This window comes from Haliotis rufescens, unplaced genomic scaffold, assembly GCF_023055435.1.
Source record: "Haliotis rufescens isolate VD_foot unplaced genomic scaffold, xgHalRufe1.0.p SCAF_11, whole genome shotgun sequence".
Taxonomy (NCBI): domain Eukaryota; kingdom Metazoa; phylum Mollusca; class Gastropoda; order Lepetellida; family Haliotidae; genus Haliotis; species Haliotis rufescens.
This window is the reverse complement of record NW_025963791.1, coordinates 29,849,527-29,875,904: the sequence shown is the minus strand read 5'-3', so window position 1 is coordinate 29,875,904 and position 26,378 is coordinate 29,849,527. Positions and strand designations below refer to the sequence as shown.

The 26,378-nt window shown below is 39.3% G+C and overlaps 1 protein-coding gene across 1 annotated transcript; it reads right to left on the bottom strand.

Moving 5' to 3' along the window:
- Positions 1–554: 554 nt before the first annotated feature.
- On the bottom strand, positions 555–19,462 carry LOC124132593 (interferon-induced GTP-binding protein Mx1-like). The gene is made up of 14 exons (XM_046496571.2): positions 19,262–19,462; positions 15,001–15,219; positions 13,845–13,997; positions 13,450–13,604; positions 12,915–13,053; positions 12,576–12,774; positions 11,691–11,766; positions 9,678–9,800; positions 8,724–8,874; positions 5,185–5,429; positions 4,345–4,462; positions 2,792–2,866; positions 2,466–2,533; positions 555–1,501 (listed from the first exon to the last, which is right to left on the bottom strand). The coding sequence occupies exons 1-14, from the start codon at positions 19,323–19,325 to the stop codon at positions 1,280–1,282; spliced, it is 2,007 nt and encodes a 668-aa protein (XP_046352527.2). The 5' UTR covers positions 19,326–19,462; the 3' UTR covers positions 555–1,279.
- Positions 19,463–26,378: the final 6,916 nt, after the last annotated feature.

Here is a 26,378-nt window from a genome sequence, read left to right as displayed (position 1 = left end):
ACCAAATAACGTAAAAGTGCCCTGACAACGATACATCAAATTCTATGGATCAACTTTTTTTGTGGGTTAGATCCATCGATACATTAACTTTAAATCACAATTTTAACCTTTAATTAATAAATACTGTTATAACGTTAAAACACAACTACTTTTATTTCAATATTAAACTGCAGACCCTGAACGGCGTTTCTAGTAACACCTTGCTGGTCAGGGTAAGTCATCATAACAGTGCCCGAATGTGTTGTCTGATCGTGCATCCTAGAAACGTTAACATTGGGCATTCACAACGACAGATATGGGCTGATTCTATCACCCTTTTCGCAGTATTGCTACCATATGACGACGCGGAACACACAAACTTTCCTTCGCATTGTGTACTACTTAGTACTATTACAAATAAATTCTCCAATAATCCCGAGATATCAGATGCATTGCACATAATCGTTGAAAATGGGATCAACATGATCTTGTCAAGGTTAAAATGCCCTCCTTCAGTATGCCACAGCCAAATACACAAATGGCAGTCGTGATAATGCATCAATTCAACACTTAAGAACGCAGAAACAAATTTACTATCAGTTACAATACATGTACAATTATATCAAACAAACAAAAATGGTATTAGTCATGGTTACATGAGCAAGCATTACGCGACATGGAATGTGTATTACGTCTTTGTCTATTGCAGAAGGCATACAATGCAAGTTTTGGCCGTGCGTGTGTTAACCCATGCACTGAGACACATTGCCTCAGTGTAACATGAATACCCCACTCTTCCACAGTATATTGGCTTCGAGCCGACTAGTCCTTGTTTCAGCCCCTTAATGTCGCGCGCCAGGCAGGGCAACAACAAATATCATCCTATAACGTCATTTGGTATTGACACGACCTGGTATCGAACACCCGACCATCCGCTCTCTGGGCAGACGCTCTATCCACTGGACGGTTTTATGGGACCCACCATATTAATATTCAGGGGGTGGCCCTGGTTTTTTTTGGTTAAAGCCAGGATATGTTTTCGGTAATGTTTTAAAAGAAGCACTTCCTTCATCTAGTAGGAGCTGCCGAGTAACTTAGAAATCTTTCAAAACACATCTATATCAGGATAGCGACTAACTTTCTGGTTTCAACTTCTGAAGAAAATATATATGTTTCCATTTTTACCAAGAAAAATAATAAATCCTAGCACCAACTAAGAAATTACAAAAAAGGATTTTCAGGACAATGATGACTGTTGACAGAAACAAAGCGACACAACAACGATTGACATTTAGAAATGCTAGATTTTGTCAAGTTCTTCCTCCGCCAGCTGGAGTCTCTCGTGACGAGACTTGCATTCTCTCCTCGTGTAGGCCATGTCTGGATCTTCCTGGATGTGAACCATGGTTCTTTCGTCAGAAGCAATGTCCATCAGCAGGATACGCATCTCCTCCACCTGTTCCCGGAACACGTGCTGTTGTATGATCATGGGGATGACATCACAGAGACGCCGTGCAGCAATCTGAAACAAATGTACACGAGGATTGGTACACTCAAAACAGCAATACTGACACTTTGAGAACACTTTGAGAACACTTTGAGAAATGCAATGCAAATACTCCAAGTAGCCACATTACAAGTACAAAGAACACCTTTGACCTTTCGTTTTGGTTGCATCTTCAGAGAGGATGTCCACGTTGTACGGCCTAAGGTTTCATAAAGCCAACACAACCGACGTATAATGAACACGCCAATAAACTGTTACTTATTTTTTCTCATCAACTTATACATTAAACTTCTATATCTAGTATAATTAACAATATGAGATTATTGTTCAGGTCCCAAACCAGAAATCCTTTAGAATGTGGAATCAATTGTGAATATGTGTAAAAATGAATGTTTTAATCCATTGACATATGTAAATATCCAAGAAATTGAGGCCGCACATGGAATCTGACTTCTGCCTGACCTATTTGACTTATTTTACCATTGAATGAGAACTGCCCTATCCTAGGGAAAGTATATGCAAAATTAAATCAATGATAAATACACAAACTTAGTTTGACATCCGCCAAACGAGTTCCCGAGGGCCTTTTGTAAGAACCCTCACCCTGGCAGGTGTGGGTTCAAATCCCGGACGGGACTCACCTCAAAAAAAGTACTAGAATCTGTACTTTACTAAGAAAGTGTTATCGCAAATATAACATTGGTGACGCTAAAAGATACCCTGTCTGGCGCTCGGCATTAAGGGACTTATACAAGGACTGGTCGGCTCGGAGCCAGTATACTGTGTGTGGGTGTGGTATTCGTGTTAAACTGCGGCAATGTATCTGAGTGGGCACACACACACACACACACGCGCGCGCGCGCACACACACACACACACGCAGTGTTAATTCCAAAATAAGTGACCTCGGCCTTGAGTATGAGCTTATCGCATGTCTTAGAAAGAGGCTTTCTTCAACGAACAACACATAGCAATGTACCTGGCAATAAGATCTTAGACTCAACAATGCCTTGCCGACACTGTTCACATCTTCTTCCGTTTTGTCTACTGAAATATAGAAACATTCTCATGAAAACGAAGCTTATCCAACGTAAAATCGTGATCGTATCGTATACGCACATACAGTTTCAGGTGGAGGAGCTTTAACGAGTACATTATTTCTATATACACCATACAGGCGAATGTGTTACGATTAAACACGTTACAACAAATCTAAGATTAGATCACAGTCGCAAGGGCCAAGGCAGATAATACTGTCTGGTGTGTTAAATGCTGTATATGACTACGCTATTAATACAACAGCACCTGGACTTAGCCCTGCCTTTCCTCTCCTCTCTTCCTCTTCTTTTTCTTCCTTTCGTTTCTTTTCCTCTTCTGTTCCTAGAACGGAAAATAAAAGTAAGCGTAAGGACTGCATTAAATGTTGATAAAGATGCGTGTATAGTTACAGATTGAGCATTTTTGGTTTGCCAAGGATCTTGTCCAATTTGGTCCGAATTGTGATAAACTTGAAAGATTACTTATACTGCCAAGAATCATTACGACTCATTCACTCCTGGAGATATAAACATACATACATGATGATGATGATGATGAAGATGGTTACAAAGTTAAAAGAGCCAACTTCCTCAGAAATATCACACAATGTAGAACATGCAAAGTCAATCATTTTCACCACACAGTACTCATCTACAAGCACATTAAGAATTTAAAATCTTAAGTTTGACACAGGACTTTACGAAAGTACCTACGAGCTGTTATTTTAATATCAAATATATCGATAGTCGTCAGTGATTACTGACACAGCGCCCGTGTTTGTGGGTGTCACCGAAGTGGTAAACGTCTGAGACCTGCATCACTTCGGGCTTTCCTCCCACATTAAGCTTTAAAATGACACGCCGTGATATAACTGGAATAATGTTAAAAGCGGCGTTAAACCCAACTCACTCACTGACTGGCACAGCACCTTTAGAAATTACCAAGAGAATCTTTCCAACTTAAGCGTCGGTTGATATAAGATATATCAACACTATTCAATTATTTAACTTTCACGTATGATCCACAAACAGTCACACGAACACTATTCTAACCTTGAAAATCAAGTTTGTTTCATCTGTCAATTTTAAGGAGCACAACAACCCCAGAAAACAATCTGTGAGCATTTAACAAATCATCTCATGTCTCTTTGATGACTCACGCTGCATCGTGGTTGCGGAATAACCAGTGGCAAACCAGGTGAATATAGACATATTGCTGACGTTGGTTGGTTGGTTGGTTTGTTGTTTAACGCCGCACTCAGCAATATTCCAGCTATATGACGGCGGTCTGTAAATAATCGAGTCTGGACCAGATAATCCAGTGATTGATATCATGAGCATCAATCCACGCAATTGGGATCGATGCGTGCATCAACCAAGTCAGCGAGCCTGACCACCCGATCCCGTTTGTCGCCATTTACGAAAAGCATTGTCGCCTTTTACGGCAAGCATGGGTTGCTGAAGACCTATTCCACCCCGGACCTTCACGGCTAAAGCATCCGCTCAGGCTCCAGTGTTATAACATGCCTCGCAAAACTAATTCAATGATGCGCTATCCAGTTTGTAGAAATATCTAAACATGATGGTTCCTTTGTTTGTTTCTTTGTTGTTTTACACCATTCTGTAAATTACCGAGCCTGGACCAGACAATACAGTGATTGACATCATGAACATCGATCAAGGCAGTTGGTAAACGATGACATGCATCAACCAAGTCAGCGAGGCTGACCACTCGATCACGTTAGTCGCCTCTAACGACAAGCATGGGTTGCTGAAGACAAATTCTACCCCGGATCTTCACGGGTTCATTGCACCACTTACGTAACTCGCTGCCATACGTATCATCCTGGGAGTACACCAGATTCTCCATCGTGAAATACTTCTGTATTTCCCCTTTGCAGTCATCATGAGTGGCTTTCTTTGTCTTCATGATAACCTCCTGAAATATGTTGAAAAAAGAAATATTTCAAGAATAACAATATGGCATACATGTTACATGTAAGATGTCCACAGCTGGGGAAAACATCACATGTCCGACATAATGAGGAGCTGGATAACAAATATTAACCATGCCATCGGGGACACAAATCCTTTACGATTTCTTTCTTATGATGATGGAAATGGGTTTGTCGCTTATATTTATACTCAAACAAGCAGCTTGACAAAAAATCATTTGAAGCCCAAATGTATATGTATTTATGATTTTACACGCCCTTTAACATTGGTGACGTACATTGTACACAATTTTTGACGTTTTTACAGATATCGTTGGAATTTCGTTTCTTAAAATCCGCATGACCCTTGTCACCCTATTAGTGTTGACATCAGGTAGCATCATTCTGCATAGACCGCCACTTTGAGAGGCAATGGTGTCATAAACAGTCAAATTATGTCATGTGTCAAAGTGCAAGGAACAATCAGTCAAGTCGGAATATTTCAAGATGCAGAAAAGAAACTCCACACACACTGAATGAAGACATTCACGTGATATGATAAAGATGCTATCACAGTTTGCCATACATCGTTCAGTCAATATTAATAAAAATAATTTGTGCTGACGAAATGCAATATGACGTATATTCATTTGTCGTCTTAGCTGATTGTGTGAAAGAATACGGTTAACTATAATTGAAAAAGAATCAATATATATGTGTTAAACACCTTTGCTCTCTGTGCAAAATCAGGGAATTTCTCGAAACACTTTTCTGCTAGAATCTTTAGGATGTCTATTGTATTGCGATGTACGTCGTCGAAACAGCGAAGTGCAGGTGCTTCCAGTTTCGAGATGTATTCCCGGGCATAACTTTCCACAAGTTCAAATTTGCCTAGAAAATTACAGAACTCTCGACCTCGAGAACATTCCATCCTCTCTTGTAGATCGTTCTTCAATATCCTATTCTTGATATCTGGAAAATACGTACAATTATATGTCATTCCCTGTATCTTGTCTCGGGTTATTACATAATTGATCATGAATTCATGTATATTAATCATTTCGGAGAAATTCATCAAGCATATAAACTGACGTCCAAAAGAAACTTTACCAACTGAAATATAAATTTCAGACAAAGTGTATATTTTTTCGATGAAGTCCATCTAAAACACATATTAAGCTAAATACAACAATAGTGTATGCAGAAAATAATAATTGTCTGTTACATGTTTGCGAGATAACACGCGAAAAAGTGAAAAACACGTGCACCACGGACAACTGCATATGCACGTGCGGGTAAGGGTATTAAACGATTGCAACGGCAAGTCAGACATCCACAGTGATAAAAAACACAAAAGAAATGCCACGGGTGACCACGGCCCATGATGACCGGTACTTGCGTACCTTGCACCTCCGAAATCGCTTTCTGACAGTGACGTCATCGACGACAAATGCCTTAGGTCACAGGGTTAGTCGACAGACAGTGGCCAGGAGACTCAGGGCTCATGGAATCAGGACTTTTAGACCATACAGAGGACAGCTATTGACAGCGCAACATCGTCGTCTGCGATTGGCCCGGACTGTACGACTTTGGCAACGGCGTGACTGGCAGAGGGTTGTCTTCACTGACGAAAGTCGATTCTGTAGGTTTAAGTCTGATGGAAGACAACGTGTTTACCGCCGAAGTGGTGAACGAACGGCGGTGTGTTGCGTGCAGGAGGTCGTACCATATGGTGGAGGGAGCGTCATGGTGTGGGGAGGGATCTGTGGGCAGGAGAGGACACCGCTGCTCATCGTTGACGGAAACTTGACAGCTCAGCGTTACATGGATAACATTCTTCGTCCAGTTGTCCTACCATTTCTTTTTCTGTGCTTGGAAGAGTTATTGCGTGTATTGAGGCATTTGGTGGTCACACACGCTACTAATGACTTGTTATTGAACGTGAGCGATTGTTTATGTACTCTGCCTATTGTCCATGATTCTGAAAGCTCGTGTTTTGTACAACACCCAATTTTGGGGGGCTCTGACGTCATTCTCGGTAGCGGTATGATTGTCATTTTCAGTGTTGATTATGTTGATATATTGATCTTCTCAACACTCTTTACTTCATGCATGTATGTTTTTTGGTTTTTTTAGCAAGAGTGATTTCAAACTCAGTCAGTTTATATTGATCTGTCATCGGAAAAATTATATTTACCCTGTGTTGATTTACTGTAAGTTTGTCAGAGTTACAAATAAAGAAGACATGGTTTAAACATCTTCACAGGATTTACAAAAACTATGGTTGATAACGAAAGACTAAACTAAATTATCCCCTCTATTCTTTAACAGCTTCTTCTACACCTTCCAATGTCGTGAAATGGTATTGGTACATTTCTGTAGACAGAACGTTTCATCAACTAGCAATGCTACATGTAATACTTTCAAAAACTTCAAAATCCTACAACAAAATGGGGAAAAAAATTAAACAGTTCAGACATAGACGTATGATGCATTGTTTTTTTACAAAGTGAGTGAGTGAGTGAGTGAGTGAGTGAGTGAGCGACTTTTAGTCGCCTTTAAATACAAGCATATGTTCCCGGGGACCTTCTTACAAACAATGTCATATGATATCTGATGTGATTACAAAGTATCATAAAAAACATTGAATGGAATATGCGTCATACTCCGTAAATCAAACAAAACCATTTGAACACATGTCCTTGCCTTAGCACGCAAATTCTGAAAAACTACAAAAACACTCGTGAAGAGCAAGACCCGTGAAGATCAAGGGTAGAATAGGTCTTCAGCAACCCATGCTTGCCGTAAAAGGTGACTATGCTTGTCGTAAAAGGCGACTAGCAGGATCGGGTGGTCAGGCTCGCTGACTTGGTTGATGCTTGTCATCGATCCCAATTGCGTGGATCGATGCTCATGATATCAATCACTGGATTGTCTGGTCCAGACTCGATTATTTACAGACCGCCGTCATATAACTGGAATATCGCTGAGTGCGGTGTTAAACAACAAACCAACCAATCAGTAAATTGTTAGTCTGGTCACTAAATATATCTTCACGTTTATGAAGCACACGACAAACCAAACCAAACCTAAATAGCAAAGAGCACCGGTTCAACACTAGCCTGATGGGCATACATAGTTACACAAAGAAATATGGTACACTCAATAAGATGTGATCAGGAAACGAGTCCTAAGTCCAACTTGTTGTCCTAGAATCGCAAACATAAAATGAATATTCCTAAATAGCAAAATGCATTATGATCAGTTAAGAACCTGATGCGTAAATAAAATTCATGACGACATATTTAAGGGGTTATGAATTAAGAACCGGAAACGACCCCATCACTTCATCTGTTGCCCATGAAAAGTATACAAAATACAATTACTAAACTTCTTGAATAGCAAATGGAGCCAGTTGAATACATGCCTGTTGTGTACATAATATTTAAACAGTTTATGTGTTATCCCCCAAACACGTCATTTGGTTTGAACGGGGCATACGAAATGCCTTTCTATACACATGCACAAAAGTAAAGCGCCACCCACCATATTTGTGAGCTGTTACTTTTGGCACTTAGTGATGACTATTATAACGAGATGTACGATTGTTATAAGCCATATATGTAAACCTCATGTGATGCAAAAGTTGTCCTAAAGCAAGTTTATCTTGTGTTCCAAAAGAATATGAGCAGAAAGGAATTATTACCGAAGACAGGAAATTGAAGGATTAGAACACATTGAATTTTTGTTGTTGTCATGTAACTGTTATGATATCAGCAGACCATATTAAGTGTCACATAGACACCCTAGGGAGTCCACGGACATTGACCACAGCTTCAACCCTACGCCTCATACTCGTTGAATGTTTTTCTGAGGCAAACGGATCTTCTTCAGGAAGTGCGGCTTCAAGTCCAGCGAGATGATTTTGAACGGGAGGATCACGATGTCTGATTTTCCGGCCAAGAATGTCCCAGAGATGCTCAATCGGATTAAGATCCGGACTACAGGCCGGCCAAAGACGAGTGGCAATAGCTTCCTGACGCATATAAGCCAAAAACTGCCCGAGATCTGTGTGGTCCAGCATTGTCGTCCATGTAAACAGGTGTCTGAAGAGGATGGTTGTCAAAATGAGGGACTACCACTGGACGAAGAACGGCATCTTGGTATTGTTGGCCATTCAGGATTCCACGAATTGTCACCAGCGGAAGTTTGCAGCCGAAGGAAACACAACCCCATATCGTGACAATAGTTTGGCATTATACATACCTGGTTGTTTCTGAGCAGCGGTTTTAGACAACTCTACGAAAGACCGGCGGGCACTGCTGTAGAGGCTGTTAATCTTTGGTGGAAACTTCGAGTCATCCCAGCGTTGTCCACTGGTCAAGGCGGTGGTAATTTTGATAAACTCGGTGACCATCTGTCAAAAACATCTCATCTCTAAAGGAATGTTTCTTCTTGCACGCTTCCTTTAATCGATTTACATATTTGGGGAGCATGTGGAAATCTTTAAACTTTTAAGGATATGAGGTGAGGTGAGGTGAAATTGGGTTTAACGTCGCGTCCAAGATTATTGCACTTATATAGCGTTTATGTTTGTGTGTGTGGCTGCTTGTACTAGACCGGACTGTTGCCGATTTATAGCGCTAGCCCACTGAGATACCATGCCGCAGTTTAACATGAATACCCCACTCATACACAGTATACTGACTCCGAGCCGACTAGTCCTTGCTTTAACCCCTTAAATGCCGAGCGCCAGACAGGGTAAGAGCAAGTTCCATCTTTTAACGTCTTTTGGTATGACGCGGCCGGGGATCGAACCCCGGACCTTCCGCTCTCCGGGCTGACGCTCTACCATTAGACCACGGAGGCGGTCTTTAAGGATATGAAAACATATATGCAATATTTGAGGGAAATAAACCAACTAAACTGGCTGGCTTGTAAACGGTAACAGTTTCTACAGCACCGTCCTTTAAAATTTAAATCATAGGGCACAACATTATTTTTGTAACAGTTTACTGTATCGTTAATCATTGATTAATTTATAGTTGGTTATCTGTTGAGTAATTTTACTCAGTAGATAGTGAACTGACTCCCGCGCGAAATGACGTTAGGATAGAATTTCATGATACCCCACACGGGGTGAAGCCAGTTTCTAATAATATGTCTGTGATATGGCAGGAATATTTCTAAAGGGGAGTTAAACCCCACTCCCTCGGTTACCTGGAGAGCCATTTGCCGCTTTTCTGAGGCTGTTTCTGGCGGATCCTCTCCAAGTTCATATAACTTCCGCTCCGTCTCAAGAAGTTTGTTGCGCACATCCTCCTTCAGAACCGGTAACAGTTTCTACAACATTGTTCATGATGAGCAGTTTTAACTAGAACCCTGTGTCTCAGTTTGTTTGTTTGATTGTTTTTAAGGCCTCACTCAGGAGTCCTCCAGCTATATGACGGCGTTCTGTAAATAATAGTGTCTGGACAGGACAATCCAGTGGTTGATGTCATGAGCATCGATCCATGCAATTGGGATAAGATGACATGCATCAACCAAGTCAGCGAGCCTGACCACCCGATCCCTTGTCGTCGCCATTCACTTCCAGTTTAAAGACATCAAATCCTGTTTTCGAACACAAAAGGCACCATGCCTCTAGATACCTAAACACACTTTTGTGCACTTTTAACCGGTTAATTACATTATTTCTGCTTAGGGGGGACAACAACGTCATTTTTAAACATATCGTACAACCACAGGCACTTGTTTCAGTACTCAGGATCAAGAGGAAGAACTTCTTCAGTGCTTTGCTTTGCTTTGTTGTTTAACGACACACTCAGCGATATTCCAGCTATATGACGACGGTCTGTAAATAATCAAGTCTGGACAAGACAATCCAGTGATTGATATCATGAACATCGATCTACGCATCTTGCATCAACCAAGTCAGCGAGCCTGACCACCCGATCCCATTAGTCGCCTCCTACGACAAACATTGGTTGCTGAAGACCTGTACTACCACGGATCTTGACGGGTCCAGGATTACTTCAAGAATAAAAGTCACCCAAAACTTCAACTTCAATGTCCAACCCTTGGAATAACATTTCCAAAGTTTCATCTTCCCACAGTTTACTCAGTTATCGGATATAAATTATTTCTTTAAAAAATATTAATTTGGACAGTCACATGTTTTCAAGAACATTACCAAGGGTTACAGCATGAAGACCAAAAATCTTAACCCCAGTTGGAATGTTAGGAATAGGGCAGGTGATGGTGATCCAGATACTAATATTTTCATAAGGATGAGGGGCGATCGGGTAGCCTAGTGGTTAAAGCGTTCGCTCGTCACGCTGAAGGCCCGGGTTCGATTCCCGACATGGGTACAAAGTGTGAAGACTATTCTGGTGTCCCCCGCCGTGATGTTGCTGGAATATTGCTAAAAGCGGTGTAAAACCATACTCACACACTCACTCATAAGGATGACATCATTTGTGTTTCCTCAAATACCACTTTTACATCATCGAGTGAAGTGGGGAGAGTCTAATATTAGACTCTCCCCACTTCACGAGATGAGATAAAAGTGGTATTTGAGAAAATACATTGAAGTTTTTCTATTTATGGTATACATGTTTTATATTTTTTTCGAAAACAGTGTCTGATAAATTACTAAGTTCTCCCTGTCGCCCCTTTACCACCGCCGTATAAAGGGTTTTGCGAAAAGAATATAGTTCGTGAATAAAAATAGCCCTGTTAATATATGTTATGGGAAATATATTTTTTCATATCGAGTATTAAGATCCGTGGACATTTTTGTTTGTCATAATTAAACATTCCTGTTCAAAATGGACGGCACGTTGTTTATATCAGTCACTAGTGACTGATAACTTGATCTATCGGCACTGATAAATTCCAGTATTTCATTCATACATGTATGTATATAATAAAAGGTGTATATCACACTGGCGAAGCTCTGCCTGGACCATCCTATTCAGAGCCTATCCCGATTACGTTCGCAATTTAAGTTGGCTTTTCATGGCATTCATAAGCGAAAACCTATTCACGCATCCAACGTTTCAGGTACGTTTCAGACAAAAACTGTAGCTGGACAAAAAAAATCAATAATTGCCAAAAAACTATTATAAGTTATTCCGAATACCGCATACTAACATGACAGCTCGGAAATGCAGCGACAAACGTCTTGTAAGTGCGTGCACAAAGCAAGTCAAACTACTTTGTTATACACACCTTGATGTGTTTTTTCAGCTCACGTGACAGTCTCGTTGATAAGTTGGGGATTCCCCACTGAGATGGTCGCAAGGAGCTGGAACATAGGAAACATACATGTAACTCATAAAATAACATGACTGTTTAAATAGGTATAATGTTACCCTGGCTTATTTTCATATGGCACTTTTCATATTTATCCCCATCTTGAAAGTAAACGGCAGTCGATGATTGAGCGCAATCACACCCAGTGTGATATAGATAATAACATACTGGTCTTTACTGTAAATAATGATAATGATGGTCGCAAGGAGCTGGAACATAGGAATTTCTGCTGTTGTTTAACGCCGCACTCAGCAATATTCCAGCTATATGCCGGCGGTCTGTAAATAATGATAATGTACTAAGTCTAGATGTGTCACTTGCCTTTTAATGTGATGATTGCACAGCCTACAAAGTGTGACTCGTGAAGATCCCGGGTAGAATAGGTCTTCAGCAACCCATACTTGCCGTAACAGGCGACTATGCTTGTCGTCAATATGGACACAATTTTATGGATAACATAAGACATTCAGTCTTGTTTGACAACGGTATAAGGATCTATACAGAAACGTCGCTTTTTACAGTATTAAAGAAGTTGTTATCCATAAAATTGTGTCTACCTTGTCATCCGCCAACAAGTATTGCCTAGCAATCAATTTATACTTGCGTACAAAGATACAAAGGGGATCGGGTGGTCAGACTCGCTGACTTGGTTGATGCATGTCATCAATCCCAATTGCATGGATCAATGCTCATGATGTCAATCACTGGATTGTCTGGTCCAGACTCGATTATTTACAGACCGCCGTCATATAGCTGGAATATTGCTGAGTGCGGCGTTAAACAACGAACAAACAAACAAACCTAAAATGTCTGTGACTTTTGAAGAAATCTTCTTCTACTTCGAGCGCCTGTTTCAAGGATTGGCCGTCCGATATAGCCTCCTGGCCTCGACACTTGACAATGATGTAGCCCTTGGACAGTGTGAACTCCATGTTGTTGAGGATCCTCACCACGCCCGACTCGGCTCCCTTGTCCAGCAAGTCCGGCTTTGTTAGAACTCCTGTGCAGATTCATTTTAATATTAAAATTCCATTGATAACATATGTACATGAAAGTATCAACACAAACTTAGAGATCAATATCATTTAAATACATTTTCTGATTGCCTTTTTAAACATTTAACGAAAGTGATCAACCTACCCAGAGTTCTGCCACCTTCGTCATCAAACTCCTTTGCCATTTTGAGTGCCTCACATGTGGCTATATCCACATTACACTGTAGAACAGCAAGGATGATAGTCTCCTGGCGTCCAATGTATTTACGGATCATTTGTTTAATCTGAAAAAATGATAACTGATATATTAGTACTGCAGATCATAATAAATATGTAACGAAAACTATTTAATCTTCAAAAAATTATATTATATCGCTGAGAGGATGTAGATCATAGTTTTAAAACACACCGGGTGTATTATGTATTGGGCAACTATGCTATGAACATTCTCGATTCTGATTGGTTTATAAGTGGTTTAAAATGACAATAATAACCTATAACGAAACATATGATATGGCGTCTGCATCACTGGATTACGTGATTGCCCATCCGATACCTTTCGATGTTTAAAATAACAATTTAGAAACAAACAATTCTCAATTTTATTTTCACAACAGTTTGGAATAATTTTGGTAAAATATAGTATTACGGCAATTTGAAAGATAGTGATGACGTCTTACCCTCGCTTCAATATCAACCGGCTGACCCTCGACGGCGTTCCTTGCAATACCTGGCAGGTCTATGACGGTGAGGTCAGGGACATCTGATGACGTCACTTCCAGAGTAATGAGTTCATCACTGATGCCCTTCGCACTATCTGTCATTTCCTTCTGAGCTGTATGGAACATAGCAATAGCACGTGCCAAGACAGCAGTCTACAGTCCTTAAAAATCAGATGCTTATTTTCATTGCATAAGTAAATATATACGTAGTTAAATAAGCGCTGTGAAGTGAAATTTAATTCATTCTGTCTGAATTAATCTTATTACATTTAATCAATTTATTTAATTGTTTATGTTGTTGAAGTAATGTTCTCTCAAACCAACAAACATCGATATATTTAATTGTTTCAAACCTTTCCGCACGAGCTCTCCGACGCTCTCTCTGTTCAGAATGATTTCCTCATGGGCCTCGCCATGCATGTCCTTGTACATTATCTTTCCCTCCCACATGTCCTCATCCTCTGAATGCTTCATCCGCATCTCCAACGGGCACCTTGTTACTATACCTATAAACATTTTGAATATTATCACATGTGGTTGAATAACTCGATTTTGTGTCTGTTCTATAGGACTAAAGATCCTGGATCAATATTTGTCAAAGGCAAAGTCGCACAATCATTCCAGGTCATTAGCACACAATATTGTGTGATCAACGTTCCTTATGTTGAAGACCGCCTCCGTGGTCTAGTGGTAGAGCATCCGACCGGAGAGCGGAAGGTCCGGGGTTCTATCCCCGGCCGCGTCATACCAAGAGACGTTAAAAGATGGTACTTGTTGTTACCCTGTCTGGCGCTCGGCACTAAGGGGCTAAAACAAGGACTGGTCGGCTCGGAGTCAGTATACTGTGTATGAGTGGGGTATTCATGTTAAACTGCGGCATGGTATCTCAGAGAGCTAGCACTGTAAATCGACATCAGTCCGGACTAGTACAAGCAGCCACACACACACATACACGTGCATGCACGTCGCTATATAAGTGCAATAATCTTGGACGCGACGTTAAACCCCATTTCCCCTCACCTCATTATGTTGAACGAATTAGTTGAAGGTTATTCTTGGAATTGGCTAGATTCAGGCATGACCAAGGGAATTGGACTTTTGAAACTGCTCAACATGATTTCTATGACTATTGACTTGTGTTTTAATATATCTGGAAGATGGCTTATAGACAGAATACCCACAAATAACTCTGTTCTCTGTACATTTGTCCAAGTTATCAACAAACCAGTCTCAGCCTCAGGTAATACCCATGTACATCTACCTTCCGTACATCATATTTAGCCTTCGTAGTCTAATTGTGTTCTTTTGCATAACACCTGCCCCTGAAACACAACGGCGGTCGGGTAGCCTAGTGGTTTTAAAAAGCGTTCGCTCGTCAAGCCGAAGACCAGGGTCTCGACATGGGTACAATGTGTGAAGCCCTTTTCTGGTGTCCCCCGCCGTGATATTGCTGGATTATTGCTAAAAGCGGCGTAAAATCATACTCACTCACTCTGAAACACAACTTACCCGTTCCTCTTGGCAGTTGAACGCCAGAGATTGCTTCAAGAACAGAGCTCTTGCCGGCACTCTGGTCCCCGATGACGGCGACGGCAGGGAGGTTGATGTCACTGTCCAGACCATACCCTCGGAGTTTGTCCACCAGGTCTATCAGAGGGCGCACCTCAGCGTCGAAGGACGAGGCTAAGGCTTTAGTTCTCTCCCCTGGCGACACTATAGTCTTTAGCTCTGTGAAAAGGATGACAATTTATCAGTGAGTAATTGGGGTTAACGCCATATTAAACAATATTTTAAATGGCATTGCTTCCGGATTTAAAAAAACGTCTTTTGCAAAAATTGACTTTGAAAGAAATATAAACAAGCTTGTAGCTACATTATTAACAAAGTACAATAGCTTCCGGTTTAAGCACACCATTGCCGCCTTAAAACGGCGACTATGCTTGGCGTAAGAGGCGACTAACGGGATCGGGTGATCAGGTTCGCTGACTTGGTTGATGCATGTCATCGATCCCCATTGCGTGGACCGGGCGCCGTCATATAGCTTGAATTTTGCTGAGTGTGGCGTTCAACAACAAACAAACAAACAATCATTCGGACTTGAATAGAACCGAAATGTCCTCGCGTGGGAGCCATGTTTTATAATGCGATATCATGTGAGCTTTGCTTCATACGGACCTCCCCTATTCCCTGTTTTTATTACCATTGGGAGCCACCCCTAAAGATAGTACATGATAGATGTCGTCAAATTCCAATCTATTTGCCAAGATTGCTGACGACATATCGTACGGATCTCGAGATCTGTTCCGGAAACGATAACTACTCCCATTGTTCAGTTCAAATCAAAGTTGTTGTCATGGAAGCTCCTAAAGTAGCATTTTTTAAATCAAAAACTCTGAAAAGACACCAGTTCATCACTGAGCAATCTATTTGCCAAGTTTGCTGAAGTACGTTTTTCAAGACATGTTACGGAGATAAGCACTACCGCCATTTTAAGTCAAAGTCAAAGTTTTTGCAATGGAAACGTGAAAAATTCATATTTTTTTAAATCCCAAACTATAAAAGACAATATTTTACCTCAAGATCTATCTATATGCAATGTTTAGTGAAGAAATATTGTATGCTTTTCAAGATCTGCTTTAGAAACGACAACTGGCACGAACGCACGAACGGACGGACGGTGTCCATTTAAATAATAACCCCTGAAAAATGCTTTCCGGGGGGATAATGATACACGATGACTTATGGCTGAAAAGGACACACGTGACAAGATCAATTTAACTGCTATGAGGCATAATAAAACATCGCATTTCAGGTTTTTTAGGTGACATGAGACACAAAAAGTTTCCGCTTCATATTCCTTAAGCTTCCAGACAAAATGTCACAAACGTTACGACGGATGGACAACGGACAACTTAACAACGTACGCACACTGGAACTTTCAGTTCAGGTGAGCTAAAATTAGAAGTCTTCAGAAAGTGTTCGGAGTTTTGAAAATTGAAATCAGAATTAGACATTGTACTGAATGCTTATAACATGTTCACTGATAAACAATTTGGATGGATTTGAAATCTGCTGAATAATTAGGAAATATTTTCAAATGAGTTAGAAAAATTCACACGAGAAATATCTCAAGGTGAAGTATGTTTTCATGTATGGTCTAAGGGAGGTAACTAGGAGTAGATTAGTTTGCTCAGTGGAGGGTTAATATAATACAAGTAGAGATTGCTGCAGAGCATCAATTGTTCCCCGCCATAAATGTCATATGCAGAGAAAGGAAGTGTAAGCTATGGGAGGAGATGATTGGTGTAAAGTACAAATTGGTTGTTATTAATGTAGTTGTCTTTGGAAAGCAACAATTTATTTAAATGGTCAGTACAAGGAAAATCAAAATGACTGTTGACAAATATACATACATGTATCTATGTACACAAAATTGGAAAGTTCAAACGTTATATACAGTCATTCATTAGGAAAGCCATAGGTGCTTTCCATAGATTAAAGCATCAGTTTTTCATGATGATATCCTGGTAAAATTAGCAATAATAAAACCCTTATAGAACCAATAATGTAATACAATTATGATTTTTGGGGTCTAGATTGCGAAATGTTAAAACATATTGATACACTTCTTCCAGAAAGACTTCAGTTTTGTAAATTATTTCTAATTGTAGGCAAGAAAACACATAACTGGGCCTATCATGCAGAACTTGGTATATAACCACAATTAGTACCAATAATAAAGACAAATTGATCACAAGTCCTGTTTAGATAACACAACAAATGATGTGGCAGAAAATATCAATATTTCTGGTCAAAATGTTAGCTGGGAGAACAAACTTTTGAACTAGTGAGCACAAATAAATGTAATGAATCCACTGTAAATAGACTCAAGTCCAAATGTCAAATATATGTTCAAGTATTCATTGAGGGATATTCCCATATATCCAACAGCAAGTTACATACATACATGTTGGCCAAGTCATCGGTAAATAATGAGAATTATCTTACATATTATAAAAACAAAGCTCATAGGTTACGTTTCTCAAAACATCGTTTTAGTAATCACCAACTAAAAATTAAAACTGATAGATACACAAAAACACTATGAAACATGTGGTGTCTTAGAAGATGAGCAACACTGTGCACTTGTATACAAATACAACCAAGAAAGAGAATCACCTCAACAAATAATCCTCAATCATGATAATTTGGCACACTCTACTGAAAGGAACAATTCTTACTAATTTTTACCAACAGTTATTCAGGAACAATTTCGAAGATATGTTATCATATCTACAATTATAAACAAATTCTTTGTATGTACAGCATTACTACACTTTTGTTTCATATTGTTTCCATGTCATTGTAATAAAAAAATTAAATGCAACTGTTTTAATGTACCTTCATATATTTTGTAGTTTGTAATAGTGTAATATTGCCACTGTTAGTTCATGGACTTTGAATATATCATGTAATAAGTCTTTGTTGTATGACAGTTTGTTGTAGTTGTATGATAGTTTGTTGTAGTTGTATACGGAGCACGGTTGGCACAATCGTCTAAGGCGCTGGTATTAGCTATGCAGAGTTGTGTCCCTTGAGCACTCAAGAAACCCATGACAGTGTGTTCGAATCCCTGTTCGCCCCGATTATGTTCAAGGTTGTAACACCATATCCGTGCTGGTGGGTTTCAGCAAGGTGATGAAAGTCTAAGACCTGGATCACCTGGGTGTTCCTCCCATACCAAGCTGACACGCTGTGATATAACTGGAACACTATTCAAAGCGGCTCACCAACTCACTCACTCACTCGGCATTAGGGGCTAAAACAAGGACTGGTCGGCTCGGAGTCAGTATACTGAGTGGGATATTCATGTTAAACTGCGGCATGGTATCTCAGTGAGCTAGCACTATAAATCGGAATCAGTCCGGACTAGTACAAGCAGCCACACACACAAGTGCATGCACGTCGCTATATAAGTGCAATAATCTTGGACGCGACATAAACCCATTTCACCTCACCTCACCTCTCGCGGGCTGCCTGAATAACATACGATACATAGCAAAGGTATTGCACAATAGAGCTATTCGGGTAAGCGAGGTAATCATTCACTCCTCAAACCCGCGGCAGCTTTCAGCTTGAATAAGATACGATGAACCGCATTGCAAAGTCAGTGCGTGTCGATGCTTAACTGCGCCCATAGAACGTTGTCACTCACTCTGACTCATCGACAAAGTGGACTGTCAACATAATCTGATAACATCAACATATTGATAATAAATAATTGATATAGACCGTGTATTGTCACATTCGATGCTTGAGTGTTAGAATCATGTGGGCGATTCCTAGAATCATCAAGCCATATTCCAGGAAATGAATGTACGTCACACAACCTTTCACCATGCAGACAAAACAGCTACATATGTAGCTAGGTTATCCGAACATAAACATTTAGTAGAAAGTGCAGTACAGTGCAGTGCAGATTCGACTGCAATCTGCACGTGTACGTAGACGGTTCAATGTCACGACCCTGTGGGCGCGGTAATAAAATGATAAAAGGTGTTGACGCTCCTTCAAGTCATGTTACTCACATGTTACAAAAATAATCTGCTTTATAAACCTTAACCCATATATGGCTTATATGTTCATTATAGCACTGACATACGCAAGGGTTATATTATGAAAATTAGGAATTTACTGGATAAACAAAACAAAAACACACAATTGTCTTTGTCTGATTTCAAATGCATCGATCGATTCTACCTATCCTTACCGGTATTATCAGGCGAGGGTGTCGTCGGAATAGAATAGCGGTTCTTCTTCTTGTTTCCCCCCATCGTATCTGTCTGAAATTCTCGAGTCTGGGTCCTCCTTCGTCTAAACAGCACAATTTACGAAGCTTGCAAGCTTTGAGCTGTCTCTTATCGATCGCTGTTTTATACTTCATTCGTTAGTGGAAAACCCGTTACTTTCTGTTCTTGGAAAACACGCGTCCTAGTTTCGGTTTCCATAAAAGGGGAAATGTATTCAACATGGCTACCCCCATGCGTTGTCATTGTGTATAGCATTATTAGTATCTAAATATGATTTCTTGAATTCCCCAATTCACTTTTCGCCAATTAGACATGACATATTAAAGCTTTTTTTAAGCTTAGGCTTATCGAAAGTTTGTTTGTTTGTTTGTTTGTTACTGTTTAATGCCGCATTCAGCAATATTCCAGCTATATGGCGGCGGTCTGTATATAATCGAGTCTCGACCAGGCAATCGAGTGAGTGATATAATGAGCATCGATCAACGGAATTGGGATTCGGTGACATGCATCAACCAAGTCAGCGAGCCTGACCACCCGATCCCGTTAGTCACCTCTTACGACGAGCATTGTCACCTTTTACGGCAAGTATGGGTTGCTGAAGACCTATTAGCTGTTATAACATTTGACAAGTTATTGGTTATGAATCATATCTTGAATCACATCTTAATGTTATCATAAAGGTTGTGCACTTTTGATCGACCATTAAAAGCTGATGTAAGTAACGTTTTGAGAATTAGTAACGTGATTTGATATTTGTAAATGGTTTTGGATTACTCGGCCCATAACTTTATTTGCATTCGTCTCGCCGTGACTGTCATTCTCAATGCGCAACACTAACTAGGCCCACATTTTTAGTGTATGTAAATACGTTATTCGTTTATTTGTTCGCTAGAAACAAATGTTATTAACCCAATGAAGAGGAAATTAAATATTGTCTTAGATATTGTGAAATATTGTTAACGAAAAACAAGGGCCCAAAGGAACTGTCAGCAGGATTGATCAGGCAAGTTTCTAAAAATACCAACTCAGGCAACTGATCAGCTGATTACATCTTCTCAAATCCATCAATGGATTGTAATATTTTTGGACGACTTGTCCTCTTTTAAACTAATTTTACAGTGAATAATTCAATATGTAAAATGATGATTATTTCATGTCTTTTTTTTGTTTTTGTTTTGTTCCTGAACATGGTGAGCACATGTGTTTTTATTAAAAATAAAAAAATAAAAATAATTCAATAGACAATTTTTCTTTTGAACATAATATTTAACATCATGACACCAAAAATGTTACTAAATGAGTCATCTCATTTCCCCATATTTGTGAATGACAAGAAACAATTTGAATTTGACAAGCACAATAATATATTGTGTGTGAAACATAAATGCATAGGATATATGTAAACAATAAATTATCATTTCAGTAGTTCTACAAATATTTTCATTTTAATACCCTTGTAACTTTACATTGTTATTTTACTGCAACAGTTACCTCCAAAGTTTATTCTTTTGTTATTTTATCAGATTAGAAGTTAAGACTTACTGATAATAGGTAAATTAGAATTAACATTTTCTTCTTTTTATCTTCATGAAAACAAGACATAATAATAAATATGTATTTTAGTGACCTGTTCATATGTGTGTTTTTTAAAAAGTATTAAAATTAAAATTAGACATTGCTAATGTGAAGAAATGAGGTTTATGGTAAAATGTTATAAGAGGACCTCTTGTTGGTGATTTCTTCATCACCCATAAATTTGAGTTTTTCTTTACTTACCATGTTCTGAAAAATTTACACATTAGAATAATTTAAGGTCTCTGATTAAAATAGCGACACAGCTTTCCACTCTCAGGCAACTAATTAGATTATGTGAAAAAAATAAACCACTGTAAAGCTTGTAATGGGAGAATAATAAATAAAAATACATTTCTTATTTTTTCATATGTCCAGTTTATCATCCCAAGAAATGCTAAATGATTATCATTAAAATTAAGCTAGCTATGCATATTGGGGCTCTTTATCTGCTATGTCATCTGCTAACATAACAATTGCATTATTAAAGAAGTGTTTTTTTCAGTGAACATGGTAAATAATAAATCTTTGGTTTAAATAAATATACTTGAGACAAACCTAATTCTACATGTCTTAATACTCTGTATTGTCTGTTAATTCTGAAAATAATTAACTGTGATATTGAGTTTCTACCTAAAACTAATAATATGAAATTAATTTTGAGATTATTTCATCCTATCTAAAATACAAAATATTGTTTTAGATGCATAAATGTACACCATTGTAATATTGTTTTTGAAAAAATACCTAATAAGGTTCATTGGTGCCCACCATCTTCATCTTCATCATTTTGTCTGCTCCCTATAATAAATCAAAATAGTTAAGAAAAAATATAAATATACATATTACTTTACTTTATTTAGATTTAGTTATGACTTAATACATTCAAGTTTAAACGGGGTAATGTTGTTTTTTTCATAATGAGTTTCTTAATTGTCCTGAGATATAGGAATACAAAATACATTCATTATATTGATCTGGATAAACTCCACCTGTTGAAAGGGGAAACAACTGCTGCGGTTGCAAAACATCTTGGTAGTGAGATGTACGATCCGTCCGGCAAAGATTGATCGTTTCCTGCATTAAAATTGAGTATTGCTTTAGATCCAAATTTTCTGAGTGTTTATTTTCGTAAATTATAAAATTTAAGTCTCGATTATTTTAATATAACTATGAATATGTTTTTGATCGATCGGCTCTAGATCAACACTTCGTTATAACGTGACATTTATTATGTGGTTGATAGTTATTTTTTTAATAAATACCAAACAATATGGTTTGTTTTTACTATTTCATCGGTATTTTTACATGAATTAATTAACTGTTTCATTAGCTTTGTTATTAGCCTTGAAAACGCCCGTACCGGAGTGCCTCACCTGGTCCCGTAATATCGATGCGGTATCTCGCTTTGGTTACCGTCTTCTCATTCTGCGACTTGGGGCACTGTTGGCCCAGTCGTCTAAGGCGGCGCGATTCGCTGTGCAGAGTTGCGTCCCTTGGGCACGCCAGAAACCTATGGTTCGAATCCCGGTTCGCCCCGATTATGTTTCTATGTTTGTCAGCACCATACCCGTGCTCGTGGGTTTCACCGAAGTGGTAAACGTCTGAGACCTGCATCACTTCGGGCTTTCCTCCCACATTAAGCTGACACGCCGCGATATAACTAGAATACTGTTAAAAGTGGCGTTATATCCAACTCACTCACTCACTCATTCTGCAACTCAATCTGGGAGATTGGGAAGCCGAAATTCTCTGATATATCTCCACATATCTCACCCCTTCTTCACCCACAAATTTTCTCTCGGTCACCAACTTTCGGCAATGGAAACATTGTCACTACGGTAATGTTTTGCCAGCTGGGGATTTCCTCAAGCTCCTTCCCAGCGCGTGACACCTTCGTTACACTCCCGGTAACATCGCTGCCACCAGTGTGGGAGCGGCCATTACAAGAATCTTGAAATTTGCCCTCTAATCCCAAATGCAGTAACGTTGATACTTTTGTTTATGTCTTTGGGGATGCCATCATATTTCATTTTGAAAACGTTTACGACTGACCATGTTTTCCAAATGAATTTACTTTGTTGTTTTAATAATCAGATTGGTTCGAGATTGCAGACTAACGGAAAATCAACCAACTTCTCCCTTACATTCTTACTATATCAACAACAAGAATGTTTTAATGTAACAGAAATTCAAATTGACAAACGAAGAAATAAATTTAGCAGCGATAAGTGTATTTGGCGTCATGACAGTCGTCATTTGTTTGTAAACATAACGGTCATTCGGTTGCGAGTTCAACTCCAAGCAAGGTTGTGGCCACCTATTCACAGTGGGGAGTTTTGACTGGTGGCAGCGATAGTATAGAGAGCTCCGGGAACGTACTATCGCTGTGAGGAGCTTGGGGATTTCCTGTACTAGACGACCTCGGGTCACACTCCGTCGCAGTGGTGACTCAGCATAACACCACTGCCACAGGCTAATTTGCATATCACGTGACCGGACTTTTCTCTTGTTTGTAAACAAACGCGCTTTTTCAGAAATCAGTATAGAACGGACTAATGCAAGTATTTGGGGGTGCTTTACATATTGTTTTGCATAACTATATAGATATGCTACTACAACTGCGACAGTGAGTTGCATGACAATATATATTTATGCATCAAAGTGACCGTGTCGCTAGCTCTCCGTTGGGCTTCGATGACAGCACGTGGAGCCGTACAACCAATGTAAACATAGGATAACTACGCAAAAACAAGTAGATTTTCTTGGTAGGAGAGTGACCTCGGGTATCCCCGATCCGAAAATAGTGCGTCAATTAGCATAGTACCTCTGCCACAGGCCAGCGCCATGTGATGATTCGTCAAATCTTTCACAGTCCATTCAAGATATAATTGCATATGCTTTTCATCCGTTTCATGTTTGACAAGTCTACACATTTTCATAAACAAATGTCAAAGAATGGTTAACTTTCATTGAGAAAGTATGCAAATACGTAAAAATCTACTTGTTTTTGCGTAGTAATCCTATGTTTACATTGTGGACCCTCACTCTCGCTCTTAAGGTGTCCCCTGTCTGTCCAATGTATTCGGCCTTGCATCCAGCACATTGTATGACATAAATCAAGTTTTTTGAAGCACAGTTAATATTTTCACGGACAGTTTTTCCGTCTTTGAATGTAAAAGAGCAACATTGTAAAACATGAGGGCAAGTACCACAATTTGGTCTGTTACACTTTTGTACTGTTTTACCTTTTCCTGTTTTTCATTTGAGAAAGAAGCCCTGATAAGAATCTATTTCAGATTTTAGCTCTGTCTTTTACTTTTAATAAGTTTATTTTGTGATATTTTTTGTTTTAGTTCTTGACACTTATTTAAAGAATACAGTGTTTCCCGAACAATTCCAAATATTTCCAGGTTTGGGGGATTAAAGGTTGTAACAAAAGGGAGAACACTCTTGTTAGGTTTATCTTTAGGTTTTAAAAGATCACAACGGTTTTGTGATTTAGCCTTGTTTATTGCGTCTTCCACTATTTATCTAGGGTAGTTTCTTTCTAATAGTGACTCCCTCAGTTCATCAAGTCTATATTGTGCACGATCTGAATCTGATACTATCGCGCAGATTCTATGTGCTAATGAGTAAGGGGCACTGTTTTTTGTATGACGGGGATGACAGGAATTGTAATTGAGGTATTGCTTGGAATCGGTTGCAATTGGTTTGTAATATACATCTGTTATGTTATTGTTTGAAATTGTAACCATTACATCTAGAAACGACAGATTTTTATAGCTCATCTCTAACGTAAAGATTAAACTTGGATGGAGTGTCTGTAAAATATCTAGGTCTATGCAGGTCTTAGACGTTTACCACTACGGTGAAACCCCCGAGCACGAGTATGGTGCTGACAAACCTAGAAACATAATCGGGGCGAACCGAGATTCGAACCCACAACCATAGGTTCCTGGCGTGTCCGGGGGACGCAACTCTGCACAGCGAATCGCGGCGCCTTAGACGACTGGGCAACCCGTGTCCCCGTACATGGCATGAAATAAATGGACAGCTATGAGAGTGTAATGCACCTGCACCCTTGTATTCTTCATAAAGAAGTGGGAGTGTGAAGGGACGCCAGAAACCTATGAGACCCGTGAAGATCCGGGGTAAAATAGGTCTTCAGCAAACCATGCTTCACGTAAAATTTATTCGAACCCACAATCATAGGTTTCTGTTGGTTGGTTTGTTGGTTTGTTGTTTAACGCCGCACTCAGCAATATTCCAGCTATATGACGGTGGTCTGTAAATAATCGAGGCTGGACCAGACAATCCAGTGATTAATATCATGAGCATCGATCCACGCAATTGGGATCGATGACATGCATCAACCAAGACAGCGAGCCTGACCACCCGATCCCGTTAGTCGCATTTTACGACAAGCATAGTCACATTTTACGGCAAGCATGGGTTGCTGAAGACCTATTCTACCCCGGAATCTTCACGGGTCTCGAAACGTTTGAACAAAATATAGGTGTCTTCCAGCATGTGAAGCTTAAGGTTCTGGGGTCCTGGGTTGAAAAAATAATAAATCCCCAGGTATAGATGGGATCTCAGTTGAAATTTGAAATTTTTCTTGAAAGGTATCTCTGTTTGCGTTTATAGATTTATAAAGGATACCTTTGAGAATAATCGACTAACACTTACTATGAATAGGGGCGTTATTTCTACCATATCTAAACCTAATAAAGACAGAAGAGTACTTAAAATTGGAGCCCCATTACATTATTAAATACTTAGTACAAAATTCTAAGTTGCTGCATAGCAAATCGTATCATAAGATCATTGCCAAAACTAATACATGAACACCAAACAGGTTTTATATCAGGGCCGGACAACGGACGAGGGGGTATTGACACAAGTTCACTTGAAAAAATCAGTCAGGTGAGCTAAAACTTAATCACGTCTTAATTTTCCAATATTTTATTCACAAATTTAAGCTAAATTGACTTTGGAAGTGCACAAAAAGTAGAAAATGATTTCACTAGTGAAATATGATACATGATCTATGAAGAACAAAAGAAACAGATAATTATTTATATACCACACGTAAATGAAGCGACAAAACCCTTTTTATATCCAATAAAAATATCTGCATAAAGCAGAGTCGATTGTACGATTCCGACTATATCATGAGCATGTGTTTATGAATCACTATCAAATAGTAATGATACAAGGGGTTCGTGGCACCCGTCACATATACATGCAAAGGCAAGTCAATTGTTCACCTGAAAAAACATGGGAACATATGGTCATAATAGGGAATTGCATCGGACATCATTTTTGTCACTGATGCGTCAAATTTGGAAATGTCCTCCAAATGTCTACCGTAAGACCTTTTGAAAGCTTTACTGCTTTACAACTAGCGAACAAGATTAGTTTGAAATCTTGGTAGAAAGAGCATGCTCGTTTGTATCTCAAAAGTTTTGAAATGTAAACACCAAAGGCTGGAGCTGCTGG

What these genes read in the sequence shown, in the direction of transcription:
- LOC124132593 (XM_046496571.2), bottom strand. Translation starts at nt 19,325, where the DNA reads ATGGGGGGAAACAAGAAGAAGAACCGCTATTCTATTCCGACGACACCC. An exon ending in ACCCTCGCCTGATAATACCG is followed by an intron (nt 15,220 to 19,261) that starts GTAAGGATAGGT and finishes TCCTTTTCACAG; the next exon opens with AGCTAAAGACTATAGTGTCG. An exon ending in CGGTTGATATTGAAGCGAGG is followed by an intron (nt 13,054 to 13,449) that starts GTAAGACGTCAT and finishes TCATTTTTTCAG; the next exon opens with ATTAAACAAATGATCCGTAA.